Below are 17,981 nucleotides of genomic sequence, written 5' to 3'. Positions count from 1 at the left end.
CACAGGACATGAACCATCCTCTCTCTCTCTCTCTCTCTCTCTCTCTCTCTCTCTCTCTCTCCCCACAACATATCTCGCTCACTCTAATGGTGCCCCTCTGACTAGTGATACAAAGTGCTGGGTGTGCCTGTGTTTTCTCCTTGGAGCCCAGAGCAAAGCCCAGACCCGCACGTGGGTCTCACTGTCATGATGCTGGGTGCCCTCATCACAAAAAGATCTTTACAGTGCCCGACCGCCCTGTGGGGGCAGAGCTTCTTCTCGAGTCCTATGGCAGGCTGGGGCTAGAAGGTATTTGGTTGAGTTCCAGCTGTCTGGGCCGCATGCCAAGAGGTCAGAGGCATTGCTGGAGTCCTGTGACATGTCCTAAAATAAGAAGATAAGTGCATTGTTTACTTTGTTGCTGTAATAAAATACAATGGCCAAAGTAACTTATGGAAGAAAGAGTTAATTTTGGTTTTCAATTCTAGCTGGAATGTCCAGAAGAGTGAAGGGAAGCAGGGTAGCAGCCAGCCAGAGCAGGAAGCTAAGAGGCCACTCCAGCCACAAGCATGAAGCCCAGAGTGCATGGTGGGTAAGGCTAGAAACTCGCAAATGGAGTCAGATTTTTCTTTGGGCCGCCAGCTCACAAAAAGTGGCGCAGAGACTTATGATTAATTATGAAAGTTCAGCCTATACCTTGGGCTTGTCCCACTAACTCTTATAACTTAAATTAACCCGTTTTATATTTATCTTTGTTTTGCCTTACACCACCACTAACATCACCCACCCACTCATGGTGATGGTGTAATTAACTACCACACTCGGCATGGTGGGTAAATTAAGGAGCACATGCTTCATTTCTTTGTCAATTTACACATGCTAGAGTCATCTAGAAGAGGGAACCTCAGCTGGAAAAAATTCTCCACCAGACTGGCCTGTAGCTCAGTCTATGGGGCATTTTCTTAATCAATGGCTGATATAGGAGAGTTCAGCCCACTGTGGGAGTTGCCGTCTGTTGTGGAATATTACTTTAACTATGTAAAGGTATTTTACATTTGTTTATGATGTGGATATTACTTTAACTAGACAAAAATGTGTTATATTTATTTATGCTACTTTTTTGAGTATGTAAAGATATGTGGCATTTGTTTTACCTTGCCTGCCTGCATTGCAGCACCTGATTGGTCTAATAAAAAGATGAAGAGCCAATAGCTCGGCAATAGAGGGACACATGGGCGTTACAGGCAGAGAGAATAAATAGGAGCAAGAATCTAGGCTTGAGAGAGAAGAGAATAAGGAAGAAAGAAAGTGACGCACTCAGGGCCAGCCAGACACGGAGAATGAAAGACATACAGAATGAAAGAAGGTAAAAATCCCAGAGGCAAAACATGGATGAAGAGAAGCAGGTTAAATTAAGTTACAAGAGCTGGTGGGACAAGCGTAAGATAGGCTGAGCATGCTTAACAAATAGAAGTCTTTGTGCCATGATTTAGGAGCGGCTTGGTGGCCCAAAAGAAAGCCTGCTACAGCCATTCTTGGACAAGCGGTCCCAGGTTATATTTAAAACGTTAAGCTAAGCAAGCCATGGACAGCAAGAAAGTAAGCAGCAATCCTCCATGGCCTCTGCATCAGGTCCTGTCTCCAGTGTTCAGTCCGAGTCCCTGTTCTGGCTCCCTTCGTGATGGATTATACACTTTAAGATGAAATGAACCCTTTCCTCTCTGAGTTGCTTTTGGCTATGTTGTTTATCACAGCAAACTGTGGTCCTCTGCACCCTTTCCACCCCTCTTACATGATGCTCCCTGAACCCTGGGTGCAGGAGCTGTGCTGTGGGTGGGTGCATCAATTAGCGCTGGACACACCACAGTGAGTTGTTCTCTGCTCACCTTTTTTGACTACTGACCTTCTGAAATGGTCACTTGCTGCTGGAAGCTGCTCAGAGAAACCAATTTTGAGATATGAAAGTGTTTAGGTCAAGGCTTTGCCACAGCCCCTGCATCCATTTATCCAAAGAGTCTGGAATGTGGGGTGGAAGTTCCATCACAAGCCCCCTCCCCTGGGAGTTGCCTCAGTCCAGACAAACACGTGGTTTTCCAGTCTTCCTTTCCCATTTCCTGTCCGGGGTGGGGGGGCTGGAAGGCCACCAGGGAACATTGGTATCCATTAAAGTTAAACTTTTTCTAATTTGGTTTGTTTTGGTCTGATTTGGATTACTGCTTTGGCAGAGAGGTTTATTGGGTGGGGCACAAAAACTTTTCAGGAAAAACAAAGTGAGCTGTAAGCTGTCACAGGTGAGCACTGGGAAATGTTGGGACGAACACTGAGGAGTCGTAGAAACTAATAAGTGAGGATAACTCGACTGGCTTTGAACTCACAGAGCTCTGCCTGCCTCTGCCTCCCGAGTGCTGGGATTAAAGGTGTGCCACCACCATCCAGCTACGGAAATAATTCTTGCTACCTCTCTATGAGAGGGACACTTATGTACCAGGAAAAGCTCACAGGCTTCAGAAATCTAAGGTACATAACATAATAAAGGTCCAAAAGGGTCGTGGTGTTTGACCAGTGAGGAATTGAGAATGTGGCTCAAAGATTTCAGAGCCAAAAAGAGGATGGGACTAGGGCAGCACTTGTCTCACAAGCTTGGGAGCCTGAGTTTGGCTCCCAGAACTTGTGTGAAAAGTTGCATGTGGTGGCCTGCACTTGCTAAGGAGGTGGCAGCGACAGCATCCTCAGGGGGCACAGGACAGCCTAGCCAGTGAGCTCCAGGCCAGTGGAAAGCACTGTCTCAAGTGAGGTGGATGGCATCGCTGGGGGTGAGACCTGAGATCACCCTCTACCCTCCACATATGCACATGTACCTGCACATGCACAAACATGCATGCACACATACACACTCACACACATATAAGCACATGCACCCACATGCTTAAGGAAACAAGGAGGTGTCATAGGAATAGAGTAAGTTTGGTTTTAAAAGCACCTAAAAATTCTACCAATAAAACAAAATTCATCACTGCTATTACAGCAGCACAGTTCTCCAGGACAAAACAGACTCCAATTCTGAACAAGGATGAAGCAATAAAAAAAGTTTATTATAAAAACAATAAGCAAAGTAGCTGGGCTGGTCAGAAGCAATACAAGCTGGATGTATTGGGGTACAGGGTGGGGTTGGAGCAATCAGATCAATTCTCAAGGAGAGAACTGACTTCACCAAACTGGTTAGAAGGTTGACAGAGAGCTTCTAGAGGCACACCTGAGCATACCGAACACTGCAGTGTCGTCTATTAAATTGCTAATTTGTGCTCATCCTGAGTTAGTTGACTTATGAGATTTGCTTTGCCATCAAAGGGCGTATAGGGAACAACTTGAATTTGTAACGAAATAAACTGACACTGAGAACTGTACGGTCATCTATTTCCGTCTAAAGATTACCTCATGCAAAGAATTGAACTTCTAGTAGAACATTACAAGACTCTTGTCAAAAAACCTGAGCAGCAGTGTATAGAAGCTGCAGGTGAAGATTATAGTTGAGAATCCAGAGGAGGACGAATGGGTACACCTTACAGTCATCTCCCGGAGGCTCCTGGGTGACTTTCTCTTAGGAAGAACTCAAGAGTGGCGAGCATTAATACATCTGATTTGAGTTGTACTAGAGGACTGGTCGGTTTCTTTGCTAAGTCAATTATACATCTGCCAACTGCCAAAGGTGCCTTTTACTCCTTAGTTCTGGAGGACGGAAAGCAGAGCATTTGGACAGTGAAGGGTGGGCAGGGTTATCAGGAACAAACGCAGAACGCAGATGAGGTCTGGTCTTACAGACCAGGTCTTAGTCATCTTGCATAAACTGACTGATGATAAAGCAAGCAAGCTTCCATATTTTTAAGATCATTTCAAGTATCTCGTTTTGGTTCTCGACTTCCCTCCTAGCATTTTGCTGCCTCTCTGTGTAGTAAGCCTCTGTGCTGGTGAACTCCCTCTCCATCTGAGCCTTTCTCCTCTCCCTCTCCAGCTGATCTTTCAGGTCTCTAATCTGCTCCTCATACTCATCTCTTATCCGCGCTAGCTCTCTCTCCAGCTCCTGTCTGTAATGCTCTTGCTTCTCCCAGGTTTGTTTCTGAATCTCTTTCTCGGCACTTCTGTACATCCTGTTGGTAAAGCATCTTCCTCCATTTTCCATCACCATGCGCTGGACCAAGGTCAACAGCTGTGTCCTCTGGTCCTCCTGTTCAGCTCCTGATGCTCTGTTGTTGAACAAACAGTAGCGACCCTCGAACTTACGGATCAGTTCTTGAATGACTTCAGGAGCTGACTTTAAGTACTCACTGATATCGGTGTCTTCCAGGTCATCCTTCCTGGTGAGCAAGAGAATCATGAATTTTCTAGCCTCATTTCCAAACATGCTTAGAATCTTCTGTGTAGCCTTATGATCTTCCACGGTGTAGCGCCCCAATGGGACCACCAGGAGCAGAGCATGGGGCCCTGGGGAGGTCAGGGCAACACAGCGAGCGATCTCTTTTTGCGTGTCAACATTTGGTACCTCAGTGTCAAAAACACCAGGCGTATCCACGACAACAAGCTCTCTCCCACCCCAGGTGCTCACCCCTTTCTCACAGACCTTGGTAATGGATTTTGCACAAATGCCAGAATGAAACACCTTTTCCCCGAGGATGCTGTTCCCTGCTGCACTCTTTCCTGCTCCCGTTTTCCCCAGTAAGACAATTCTCAGTTGGGAATTTTCCTGGTCTTGGTCTCCAAGCTCTAGAATATCAAGGAAATAAAACCAAGTGTTAGACGCAGTCCCCAAGAGTTAAACGCACAGTCCCACCATCCAGTGCCTGCTCTCTTGCTTCTCTGCTTGCAGGCTTTTCCCCTGGCTGCCATCTCTGCCCTCCCAGGGTCTACAAACAACCCCTGGGTCTAAAAGGCCATCTTGAAGGACTTGACAAAGAGGTTCGGGTATCTCCCTTGATCTCTTTTCTCTACTGCTTCTTTTCAGTATTCTTTTGAGCTCTTCCTTCTGACCCTTTGTGGCTTCTAAGCCCCCAGAGAAGGAAATAAAAGTTTCAGAGGAGAACTGTGAGCTGCTTCCAACAACAACCCCCCACTAACGGAATCCAGCACAGAACACAAAGGATGAGTTTGGGGCATCTGCCGGGAAAAATGTCTTTTTTCTGATTTATATTTAAAAATGACTTGTTCTCCTTACAGCTGAGAGCCAAGTAGGGGTGATGTACAAGTTTTAAGATAGCTCCCCATACTGACCCAGGCCCTCTGTGTGTGTGTGTGTGTGTGTGTGTGTGTGTGTGTATGTATACATACAGCTGTGTAACTTGGTTCTCCTGTGAGACTCCTCTAACAGTGGGAACAGGGACTGTCTCTGACTCTTTTACAGGCTTTTGGGACCCTACTCCTCATACTGGGTCGCCTTGCCCAACCCTAATACATAGGAAGGTGCTTAGTCTTACTGCAACTTGATATGCCATGTTTTGTTGATGCTCATGGGAGACCCACCCTTTCCTGGATGGAGATGGAAGAGGAGGATATTGGGGGTGGGAAGCAGGGAGGGACAGGAAGGGGGTGAGGAGCTGGGAGGGGAGGAGGAGGAAGGTTGCAACTGGGATGTAAAATAAATGGATGAATACAAATAAAAATAAAATAAAGACTCAGGGATATAAAGATAATTCCCCATGTTTGGAAACCAGAATCCCATGATGAAGAAATAATATGGCTAAGAGTACTGCCTGAGACGACCTAGGAGAAGACATGAGGGCAGCTCCTGCTCGTATTCATTTAGCTGCACAGCGGAGACCCCCATTTGAAAAGTTCTTGTAGGCTTTGGTTCTTTGGCCATAGGAAGGAAGAATGGGAAAAGGTCCCAGTCATAGCTCCTGTTCCCTGATTGGCCACTGATGGTCCTGTGGAGATGAACCATGGTTGGACTGCAATGCGTGCCCCAGTCCTTCCTATCCCTGAATCCCTCCTCTCTGGGACAGAGATGTTCAGCTCTTCCCAGTAAAATGTAGCCAGTGGGACTGGCTCTGGAGGACATGATGACACGCTCTGACTCTGGAGGACCGGCATCAAAAGTTCCAAGAGCCTTTAAGCACCATGGGCTGCCTGCTCCTTTGACTCCTCTGCAGCCGCCATGTGACGACACCTGGACTAGCTTGCTGGACAGCAGCAGCCGAATGAGACCCCACCATCCTGGCCTGCCCAAGAGCTAGTTCAGCACCAAAGCTTTTGAACTACAGGTCGTGACTCCCATGTGGGGCCACAAAACTGAACATGAGAAGCAGGAGGAAAAGCTAATAACAGTAAAGGATTCTGAATACACAGCAACTAAAACTCATTTCAAGATCAAAGGTTTAGTGAACCTGTAATGTCTCTCACCGCCTTCCCTGTGTTTTATGGTAAAATGGCAACCTTGGTTCTGACCAAACACCACCAATACTTGGCCTCGCTCATACCATGCAGCACCAATAACCACTGCCCAAAGCATTTTGGCTCAGATTTGAGACTATTGACACTTTGTGCTGTGTTTTAATGAGTGGCATTCTTACAGTTGATTACTGTAAAACTAAAATACCAGTCGACCCTGGAAAATGTCCGAGATGCTCTATCCTGCAGCAGCAAATATTCAGTCACACTCACATAAGCAAAACACGCAAACCTCCTCACTATGTGCAACTATGCTTTCTTTTTGAAGTTGAAGAAAAACAACAATACATTCATTAACTTTAGATTTCTTATTTACCTTCTTTGAGCATGCCATACACTTCTTCAGTGTTGCCAAGGACTCGTTGTTAAACCCAACTTGTACATAGTCATAGTGTACGATGAATGCTTTAAAGGGTACAATACTGAACATCTCCATTGCTCACAGAACTATGTTTTGTGGTGAGAACACTTAAAATCTCCTGTCCTATCAACTATAAAATTCAGTATTAAGTATGTTCACTATGCTATGTAACAGGTTTCCAGAATGTATGCATCCTCTCTAACTGAAACTCCTTACTTCATGGACAGAAAAAAATATGTTTTAATCTTTAAGAAGTGGTAAATTATATGTCTGTCTGTGTGTGTATCAAAAATTTATTCCAAATTTCTTATCTTTGATTTGTAAACTGTTTTATGTACTTATGTACCTGAAGTCACATAAATGTTTCTTGAAAAGCAGCAGCAGTGGGGTAGGGGGAGAGTTTCAGCTCTGAAGTACACACACCTGTGAGTCTGCCAACACCCTGACAGGAACCAGTAGCTTGCCAAGGTGCATCTGTGAGCTTATCAGGACTCTGATGGGGAACCACTGGTGTGTCATAAGTACATGAGTGACACATCTGTGAGCCTATCGGGACTCTGATGGGGAACCACTGGCTTGTCACAGGTACATGAGTGAGTACCCAACTTTAACAGGTGTGATTCAGACCCCAGGAATGCCTGACTGACTCCCAGCATCTGGAGTCAAAGGAATGAGTGATATTTGAAGGTACTACCCTGTGAGGTAGTCCGATAAAACAGCAGAATCTCAACTGACATAATGAATATGCTGGGCGAGGAGCTGGGCGTGCCCAGTGACACACTGATTTATTTGTTAGTTGGAAAATGAGGAACCTGGAGCAGGGACCCAGATGGGGTTCAATTGCCCCCACATTGTTCTCTCCCGATCCTCCTTTAGGAAAGGACAGAGATATCACCGGAGAAGCCACAACCAAAGAGGCCACAGGCAGCCTCTCTGCTATGTTCACATTGCAGGAAAGAGGAAGTAAGAGGCTGTGCTGAAGTCAGGCGTGGTGGTCCACTCACACCTGACACTGGGCACTAGGGAGACAGGAGCAGGACGGCTGCCACACGCTCCCAGCTGGCCTGGCCCACAGTGTGAGAGTCTGTGTCCCAACAAACAAAAGACGGAAGAAGACAGAAGAAAGGGAGGGCTCTGCCAGGGTGAGGACCACTGACAGGCCCTGTGGCTTCTCCCGCTTAGCCAGATGGACGTCACCCTAGGAAGAGAGCGAGAGCGCGAGGAGAGGAGGGCAGCCGCTGGCATGGCTTTATCCTGCTCAAGTGGGGCTGACCATCAGGGCAGGGGGGACTGCCCATCTCCGTGCCTGCCTCCACCCTTCTCCGTGCCCCCACCCCCATGTCCCCGCACTCCTACAGCCCCCACACACCCACGCCCCCACACTCCCACCCTCGCACCCCCACATCCCCACACCCCCGCAGCACTCCAGCCCCTCTCACCATAGCCGGTCCTGGGCTTTCCGGTTGTGGACCCCACACCATCGTACTGGGCTGCCATTGTCTCTTGACTCTGCAGATAAAGAAACAGACATGGCATTTTCTGAAGAACACTCAGAACCTAATCTCCTGAAGCCAGCATTGAACTTTCGGCCATAAACTCCAGACTTTTATTTCTCCTGCTCTATACCCCAGACCTCACCTCACTCCATTTTCGGGCTATTCTTTTTCTTACACAAACTTAAATACTTGCACCTCCTTGCGCTTGTCCTGGCTTGGGACCTCTCTCAAGCTGTTGAGTGCTGTAGCGCCTTTTATAGGAGTTCTTTCAGCGTTCCAAACTTCTGCCTCTGCTTCTCATTGTGGCTTTTGCTCTTTCAAGGATAAAGGCTGGCCAGGATAGAAGCCCTGACTACTCTCCACCTCCGGGATGGCTCCTTGGTGAATGACGTCACCATACAGCCAAAGGCTTTTGCTGGGCTATGGGCTCCATTACAGCCTCTGCTTCCTGCCATGCATCAGCCAATCCCAAATCCTATTGATGCTCCTTTCATAAATCTCATTTGTCTCTTTGTCTCTACCTTCAGGAGGATCAAATCTATTGCCGCTTGTCTTCAGGGTAACAGGCGGTGGTCAGACGCCCTAGCGAGAAGACTCCTGCTGCGCTCCTGAAGCCTGGCAGTCGTGTCTTCACGCCAGGCATTTCCCACAGCAGAACAGTGGCAACGCGGTGTCAACCGCTTTATTAGGTCCACAGTCACTCAGCATCAAAGAGATACACTGTCTAGACCCCAATCTCCCCTCATTGTCCTGTCTGGATGGAGTATTAACATCTTTCACGTCATGTGAAAACAGGAAATAAGCAGAAAAGAAGCTCAAACCACTCCAAGTTCTTGTACCCCATAAATAATCACTTCAGCGCTTTGCTGTAACTGGACTTCTTTTTTTTTTTTTCAAAATAGGTCTATTTTTTTAATACATGCTTCTGCATATCCCTGATAATGTAAGAAAGCAGAGGACTCGGTAAAGCACCCACATGTCACGGGGTGGGATCTGGTCATTTTAGGCAGCAGCAAAGGGACTCAGATAAGGGTGGATTCCCTGTAAGCCCTCCAGCATTCCAGTACTAACGCTGATGTCTGAGCTAAAAGAACGCTGGTGAAACTTTACTCTAAATTACTCAGCGACATTCAGAACAAAGGCTTGCTTCCTCAGTCTCACGGAGAGTAAACCTCCCTGCCTACAGCAGACAGACACTACAGCAGCCCTAGTGCTCTGAAGGCTGGTCCAGAGAAAGTTCCCAAATCCCTTCAAGCCCCAACCAAACTTCAGGAAGCAGAACAGGCTTGAGGAAGCTGAGGCCCAAGGCACCGTGATCATGGGGGCAAAGGGGACTGGACTTCTTTTTTATGATTGTGTGCAGATAATTTTTTTATGAAAAAGAGACAGTATAACTTACTTTATTGTCTACTGTTAAGATTCAGTGTCCTGCCAGGCAGTGGTGGTGCACACCTTTAGTCCCAGCACTCAAGAGGCAGGGGCAGGTGGATCTCTATGAGTTCAAGGCCAGCCTGGTCTATAGAACAAGTTCCAGGACAGCCAGGGCTACACAGAGAAACCCTGTCTCAAAAAGCAAACAAGCAGAAGACCTTTTTAACTTTGCGTTTTACCTTTCACTTCGTCAGTGCTTTGAGCACTCTGTTCTAGCAGCGCGTGGAGCTGAGGAAGAAGGTGGCTGAGGGGCTAAGAGCGCTTGCTGCTTTTACAAAGAGCCAGGGTTCAGTTTCCAGACCCACATGGCACTCAAAACTGTCTCTAACTGTCTCTGATGTCTCCTTCTGGCTCCTGGAGAACCAGACCTGCACATGGTACATATATGCACACATGTACACGTACATATACATGAAATCAAACATTTATACACATAAAGTAAAAATATCTTAAGGAAAAAATAGATTTGAATTTTACTTTTCTTGCTTGAATTCCCTAGTGACTTTTGTTCATCTTTAGAAGGTGGTTTGGGCTATCGAAATGACTCGGATGTCCTGGCGTGATCATCCCTCTCTGAAGACACTGACCTCCCTGTGCGCCAGGGTCGTCTCATCTCCTAGGCTTTGTGGGAACCCCCCCCGTTCCTGGGACAATGTTCCAGCCCACTGCTTCCTGAGGGGCCCTGTCTAACCCCTCTCCTGCAGCAGCACCAACCCGAGCTGCCAGCTCCCGAAGTCGCCTGCGCTGTCACTGCTCAGCAGTGTTTCTCTGTCAGGACATGGTGGGAGCATGAGATTGTTCTCTAACATTTGCTGTCTCCTCTCAGGCTATGCGATGGGAAACTTCCTGGGTACAGGCACAACACTAGACAAAGGGCGGTCTTGGTTCTTTACTTTCCTCTGTCAAGTGGTGGCCTGTGTGTGCAGCAGTCCCTTCCTCGTTAACCAATACACAGACCTGCAGAAACACCCAGCTCGTTTTGCATGCTTCTTCTACCTACTACCCATGAACATTGCTGAGAACTCTGGAGCTGACTGTGTCCAGGACAGGCTGGAATGTTCTCTGTTAAGGAGAGAGTCTCCACACAGAGAGCCACCAATTACAGATGTGAAACAAATGTTTTGTTGTTGTTGTTGTTGTTGTTTTTTGAAAGAGGCTCATTTCTTTATGTCTGAAGAGGTGGATAGAAGACAGCCTCTCATAAACTAGAAAGGGAAACCACTCAGCTCTTAATGGAGCTGGTACTGGCGATTAACAAGGAGAGCCAGAGGCTGGGGGAGGGGAGGAGGAATATTTAGACCGGGTTCATATGTAAAACCAGGACCTGTGCTTCGGTAGGTGCTGATTTCATTGACTAAGTTCCCCTCCCTCGGGCTATGAGCAAACATCCTCTACTGGCTTCAGAACTGTGGCCCCAATGAGTGTAACTTAGACCTCCCTGGAGGGAGCTCAAGTCTTCCCTGAACCCAGGAAAGAATGATTCCCCAGGAAGCAGCTTGAAGGAAAAAGAGAACAGCCAGTGAGGACCCTGACCTGTGTGCCAGCTTAGAGGAGGACACTCGCCAAGCTGTGCCTGTTAGGGATCCCCCACCCCTACCATTTCTTCTCCTGCTCCCACCAAGCTCATTCATTCATTCTCTTCCTGGAAGAGCCAAGTTAAGATTGTTTCTGATCAGTGAAGGAACACTTTCTCCATAAAGTACCCTTGCAGCAATGGACCCTGAAGCATACATGAATTTGTAGGACTTAGCCTTCAGAAGGATTACAGCCTAAAATTAGCAGGCAGGAAACAGGGACCAATAAGCACAATTTCCAAGAGCAGGTCTGCCGGGGGTTTTACTAGACACAGCCAACAGAGCAGCCCCCTCCTCACCAAGTTCAACACTCCCGCACTGCACCCCGATTCTTACCTGGAAAGGTCCTGTGGCCTTCTCTGATTTTACAGCCGTGCTGAACCCAGAAGAGAGAGCCACAGAGGAAGTGTTGGGGAGGAAGTGTGGAGACAGGAGCATACTGGGACCCACCCATCTACCCAGCGGCACTTCAGAGCTCTACAGTCCGGCGTTCCGTGCCGTCTAACAAGGCACCCAGGGCCGCTGGTAGCTACTGGACGCTCGCGATAGGAGAAATCAAATGAGAAATAAAGCATTTCAGTGGCTTGGCTGACAGTGACACTGACTCTCCTGTGTGCTTACCTCTTTACAAATTAGCGGGAGTGAGGGGCTCCTTGCCACTAGCAAATAGTAGAATCTACTTTTAATTGGGGTGTTTAGATATTTTTATACTTCAGATAATTCACTGTGTGACAGGATTTCTGCGGGACCTCTATATCATACCTCCTCCCCTCCAGGCCCAGGGAGCACTTCAGATAAGGGGTTGGAAAGATTGGAGGCAGCGGATGTCTGCAGGAAACAGTACTTGCTCGGTATGACAAGACCATTTCACTGCGGGGAGAGGGGACATGACGCTGGGAAGGAAAGGAGAAGCCAAGAGAAGGAATTAGAGGGGGGACTGGGGTGGAATTGATCAAAACACATTTTGTTAATTTATATAGTTCTCTAACGATAAATCTGATCATCCTGCTACCAGCCTCTCTCTGTCTGATCTGTTCTTTCTCTCCCTTTCTCTACTATTCTGCCTACTTCGTGGCTGATTCTCGGGTGACTTCGCTTTTATCCCTTCTTATTCAGGACAGCCCTTGTTGGGCGGGTGCTTCAGGGTCCATGCAAACCCTCTTCGACTTGGACTAGTCTCCTTTCAAATTCTATGCAGCCCTCCCGCATGTGTAGCAGAAGAGCCTGGCGTCTCCACACTGTTGTTATGTACTTGACAGCTGCATGTTTTATAACCCAAGTGACCGCCAGCCCTGGGTAGTTACTTGGACAGAGATCAGCAGGGAGAACTTAGATTCTGGATCCTAACACAAAGAACAGGAGCGCTGGGGAGGGGGAGTAGTGGATCAGATTATCCAAATTTCCACCTCTAGGAAAACCTATTTACTCGGTGACTTTGATTCCCCAGGTTCACCGGTGAAATCTGGTAACTTGGCACAGAATCACCAAGCAAGCAGGTGGTGCTGAGATAGGTCCTGACCAAGTCCCTTCTTCACCGCAGGCCTTCTAAACCCTCCTCTCACCTTTCCACGTCCTGCACTGTGCACTGAAGGGCCCGTGAATGTGTAGCCTTCAGTAACCAGGATGCTGGGAGCCGAAAAGTCCCCATACGAAACTGACATCTTTCTCCAATCTGTGGGACTCCCTTCTCCTATTACACAAATCTCCAGTCCACCTCATTAGTTTTGAGGCCAAGAGACCAGAAGGTGGTTTTTCATTACAATTCTCGAGAATCTGTGAACTCTACAGCTGATGTCAGCCCATTTCCCAGAACCCTCTGAGAGTAAGACAGTTGGTGTTAAATGTATCTGTGTCCTTGCAACGCTTCCTGCCTGCATCAGCCGCAGACATTTCCTGTCCCATCGCCTTCACCTGTTGTCTTACTCATCACTTGAGTTGTGGCCATTTCACGGGGGAGAAAGATGAGGATGGAGAGACCATGCATCCTGCCAGTAACATGAGGTGGTACCCAAAACAGGCTGTACGGAGAGGTTGAGAGAGGGAGAAACATCGTGGGGAGACCTCAGCACACTAAACTGTGCTCAGTGGTCTCCCTGAGTGTCACATTGGCCTACCAAAGAGCTTTCCTCTGCCTTCCACCCAAAGAGGGGACCTAGCTATGGCCACTCACAGCTCAGTCTTGAGTGGGTGTGTTGTGTGCACAGTGTCTCTGCCTTTTAGAATCAATGTGATAGGAGTTTTAAAAGCCTAAATTACTAATAAAACACCTAGCAAAATCATTATAAACATTATAAAAAAGACCAGTAGTTAAGAGCACTTACTGATCTTCCTGAGGACCTGGGCTGGATTCCCAGCACTCATGTGGTGACTTAGAACCATCTGTAACTCCATTTCCAGGGGATCTGTCCCCTCTTCCAGTCTCTGTGGGTTCCATTTACACACATACATACAGGCAAACACCCATTCATACAAAATTTTTTAAATAATCTACATCTATTCACAGCTGGGAAACCTCAATGATGCCATGACTCCCCTAACAGATTCTGGAACTGGTGAGCATGGGGAAGCATAGTCTCCAGTTTTGTACCCACTGCTGAATGCTCCAGCCTCTAATGTATTGTCTCAACTCATGGTCACATGAATAGTCCGAGTTCAATTCTGTGAGACATAAAGCAAAACAAATTGTTGTAAATGTGAGGAGGAAAATTTATAGGGAAGAAGAGGGAGCGGGAAGAAGTTGGAGAACCAGAGGAACGGAATTCATTAATAAAAACAAAAAAAATCAAAATATTTTTTATTATTAGTTATATTGAACCCACAGCTATTTAAAATACCCTTGAGAATACAGAATGGCCAAGAGTGGGTCTGTGTAACCACGTGAAAGTATTTTGTGCATTTTGTTCTGATCTGTTCTATTTCCATTTAACAACGCATCAAAGATTTCAAAGTCAAGATAGGTTGGCTTATGGAAAGTCAATCACACCATAACGCTGTGGTCTAGCACCTAGCCCACGGCAGTGTTGTTATACACCATGGGCAGCCTCACATCTAACATGCCTACTAAAGGGATCACAGGGCTATCAAGGGTATAAAAGTAAAAGCGCTAGCAGCGATGAGGAACTTGACAAATACCTGGAAGAGGGGAAGGTGAGAGCTCACTGGACAGAGCGTGGACAACCCGCACAAGCCCAGAAAGTCTAGAGGTGGCTAGCGACAGACTGAAGCACAAAACGCAGCTCAAGTTCAGAAACAACAGCTATAAAGAACCAGGCTACTAGAGGATGAAGTTGGGGTTGGCGGAAAAAGTGGGACCTATCGTCTCCTCCCTCCCCCTAATTCAGAGAACTGCACTTCATCTTCTCCCAGGAAAATGGTGAGAAGGTTTTCAAAAGATGAGAACCTCTCACAGACGCCTAGGACATCCCAGCACGTAAGGGTTCATTCCGCAGCCATCTGTGCCTGCTCTGCCACCTGTAGCGGGACTCTGAGGCCCACTGCAGAGCTGCCAGACAGCTTTCCTAGTGACTTAATCCTGTGCGTGTGTAAGCGTGTGCGCATGTGCACGTGTGTGTGCGTGTGCAAGCTTGTGCGTGTGTGCGAGTGCGTGTTTGTTCAGGAAATAGACGCTGCTATCAGGAGCTCACAGCAGATATGGACCTGGGTAGGGGAGGAGCTCATAAGAACCTGTCCACCCTGCTGAGCTAGTAACTGCTGATGGATTCTGGAAGAGGAAGAGTCATTTTCTTCCATTGTATTCCTCCTGATCAGCCCACCAGGCTCTGATAGATTGTTTGAAACCTGTTATCACCCACACGAAACTAGTTAAACTCAGTGGATCACAAATCAAAAAACATACCAAAACAAAAAGACATTAATTCAATCCGAACACATTATATGCATGTATGTATGAACTTGTCAAAGAACAAATGTCATTAATATAAAAGAATGACATTTACATCAACATCACGAGCTCAACTTGTCCCAAATAATTGAAAGCAGTCCACGTATCTTCTTGAAAATATACCCAAGTATACTCTCCTCAGCCTTTTCCTTCAGATTTCCCATTTTCTCCTCATAATTTCTCTTTGCATAATCAATATGTGTCTTCTTTTCTTTTTCTGATTTATGAGCACATTCCCTTTCTATTCTTTTGATTTCAGCATTGAGTTCCTGAGCATAAGTTTCCTCCAGTTCCCTTATACATTGTCTCAGCCTTCTGTCTATGTCCTCGTATATCTTTTCAGAGAAGTAAGAGCCCCCGTTCCTGTCCACCATTTGCTCTATCAGTTCTACCAGCTGCTTTACTTGATCTTCTCGCTTCGCCTCTACCGCTTTGTTATTAAAGGCCAGGTAGCGTTTCCCACACTGTGTGATGACATTCTTTAGCTTGTCAGTTGACTCGTCTAAAAAGTCATCCAGGCTCTGGTCCTCAAGGTCATCTTTGCGAGTAAACAAGACAATCATGTGCTTCATGGCTGCCTCCCCAAAAAGACTCCTGATCAGGGAGACAGTTTTTTGCTCTTCCTCCGTGAAGCGGCCCAGCTGCAGAACCAGGATGATGGCGTGAGGCCCAGGGCAGGAGTACAGAACACAGCGACTGATTTCTGTACATGTGGCTTCCATGGTCTTCTTGGTGTCAAAGAGCCCAGGGGTGTCAACTACAACAAGGTTTTTCCCCTTCCATTCCCTGGATGCCTTCTGGCAGGTCTTGGTAACAGCGTGGGCAGAAATCTTAGACTCGAATTGACGTCTCCCAAGGATGGTGTTTGCTGTGGCACTCTTTCCGTTCCCAGTTTTTCCTACCAGAATGATCCTCACCTCAGTGTTTCTGTGGGCGGCCATGTTGAGGCAAGCAGATTCTGAAGACAGGGAATGCTCAGATCTTAAGGGAAAGAGAGCAAAGTTGCCTATTAGATAAATGGGAACGGCCCCAACCCTTTCTTTTCTTCCCTTCCCTAAACTTTCGCAATGCTCTGTTATCTTCATGCACCCTATAGAGACAGAAGATGAAACACTGCAGGGAGGAAATGGAGAACTCGAACAGCTCCTCCATAGAAGAATGTCCCTCCATGGGATTCTGCAGGGAAATCCCACTGTTCCTGTAGAGGTCAGGGGATGACTTTGTGGGGTTGGCTCTCTCTTTCCACCTTTCCGTGGGTTCTGGGCACTGAACACCGGTTGCCAGGCTTGTGCAGGAGGAGCCTTTACGTGCTGAGCCATCTCAGTAGCAACACCCTCCCCAGCACACTTTTAAAACCCTGACAATCTGGATGCCATTTGAACTGTTTGTATTAACACAGAAAGGACATTTCTACTCCTGCTACCAGCCGACGCGCCATCCCCAGTGCCAGGTCTGAGTGAGTGCACCCAAATCTCTGCTATGCCCAGCCAGGAGCATGCACCGGGATGACCATAATGTCCAACAACTTACTATATATTTTATGAAGAACTAAGGGAAGCATTCTAAGGTGGCGAACATAAAGAAACAGTAAGAAAGCAGAAGGGCTCGCTCCCCCGATGTGACCAGTATACAGTTGAATGTGTGTCTTTAAATATCACATTGATGTCAGAAATATGTTCACTTATCATATGTTAATAAAGAAGAAACACAACACACAAACAACAACAACAAAACAAACAAACAGGACAGTTAAAACAACGCTGAGTAATGAGAGAATCACTAGGGCTGTCACCGCCTCAGATTACAGAAATGAATAAGGAAGGGACACAGCAGACAGGAAGCCCTGGGCCACCCGCAACTGCAGGTTCGTCCTGCGCTGTGCCTTCAGAGCAGCTAATGTGGCCTTCATGGCCCCACTCCACCTCACCCTAGGGTCACACAGGCAGAGTTCTCTGTCGTCCAGTGGGAGGAGTCAGCACCCTGGGTTCTAACTCTCCTCTGCCCAGGATGACGGGAAACTAAGTCATCAGACTTTCTTAGGTAAGAAAAGTGACTTAGACAAATGATCTGAGCTGTCTCCAGGCTCTGAAGAGCCTGCCTTGAGTCAGAACTTTCTGAGAAGAGTGTCGGGCTACACTCTGTGTCCTGCACCTACGGGCTGATGAAGGCTGCAGCTTGTTAATTCGGCTCCTTGTACCCCTGAGCCCCCACCACTCCCACCAGCAGCACCCTCCCTGTGATGCTGCAGAAACAAAACCTGCACCCCAATAGATGCCCCGTCCCCCATTGCCTCTCAAATTTCCCTTCCCATGTCCGACCAGACTCACCTTCTTCAGGAACTGATGAGGGCTCAAGGCTTCTCTGGGGCCTATTTGAGCTGTGCTCGTGCTTAACTGTAAAGCAAAACTGCTGCATTCCCAGCCTGCCAGGCAGGAAGTTCTATGGGCGGAGTCAATGAAGAGACTGTTGCCTTTAAAGAAACAGAAATATTGTCCTCTAACTTACGGGTGCTTCTGCTTTGTCGAGGTTAAGCCTTCTGTCTACACGTCTGCTATAATGCCAAGAATTTCAAAATCTGTTTTAAAAAATCTTCTGGATTGCTTTCTGTTTTTTGAGACACAGCCTCAGGCTAGTCTTGAGTTCACTGTGTATTGAGGATGACTGGTGTGATTTTTTTAAAAACAGCGAGAAGAGAGTCACACCTTGCAAAAGGGCTCACATAAGAGATTTAGTGGAAGAGAGAAGGGGTAGAGACAGGTCCTGGAGGACAAGAGTAATGGGAGGGAGGGAGGAAGGGAGGG

The 17,981-nt window shown here is 47.2% G+C and overlaps 2 protein-coding genes across 3 annotated transcripts; both read right to left on the bottom strand.

Annotated features, from left to right (window-relative positions):
- Positions 1-3,075: 3,075 nt before the first annotated feature.
- LOC126509530 (GTPase IMAP family member 4-like) lies at positions 3,076-11,959 on the bottom strand. Of its 2 annotated transcripts, none has more exons than XM_050155479.1 (3): positions 11,901-11,959; positions 8,218-8,287; positions 3,076-4,737 (listed from the first exon to the last, which is right to left on the bottom strand). In XM_050155479.1, exons 2-3 carry the CDS (start codon positions 8,273-8,275, stop codon positions 3,806-3,808), a joined length of 990 nt encoding a protein of 329 aa, XP_050011436.1. In that variant the 5' UTR covers positions 8,276-8,287; positions 11,901-11,959; the 3' UTR covers positions 3,076-3,805. The 2 variants fall into 2 exon arrangements, with proteins under 2 accessions (XP_050011436.1, XP_050011435.1); XM_050155478.1 differs by lacking the exon at positions 11,901-11,959 and adding an exon at positions 11,616-11,847.
- Positions 11,960-14,069: 2,110 nt separating this feature from the next.
- Positions 14,070-17,613, bottom strand: LOC126509534 (GTPase IMAP family member 9-like). Its single transcript, XM_050155484.1, has 2 exons — positions 17,508-17,613; positions 14,070-16,161 (listed from the first exon to the last, which is right to left on the bottom strand). The coding sequence occupies exon 2, from the start codon at positions 16,119-16,121 to the stop codon at positions 15,243-15,245; it is 879 nt and encodes a 292-aa protein (XP_050011441.1). The 5' UTR covers positions 16,122-16,161; positions 17,508-17,613; the 3' UTR covers positions 14,070-15,242.
- Positions 17,614-17,981: the final 368 nt, after the last annotated feature.

Source organism: Alexandromys fortis, unplaced genomic scaffold (genome assembly GCF_014885135.2).
Source record: "Alexandromys fortis isolate MF-2015 unplaced genomic scaffold, M_Fortis_MF-2015_v1.1 scaffold_93, whole genome shotgun sequence".
Classification (NCBI taxonomy): Eukaryota; Metazoa; Chordata; class Mammalia; order Rodentia; family Cricetidae; genus Alexandromys; species Alexandromys fortis.
The sequence above is the reverse complement of the archived record's forward strand: the minus strand, read 5'-3'. Positions and strand labels throughout refer to the sequence as shown.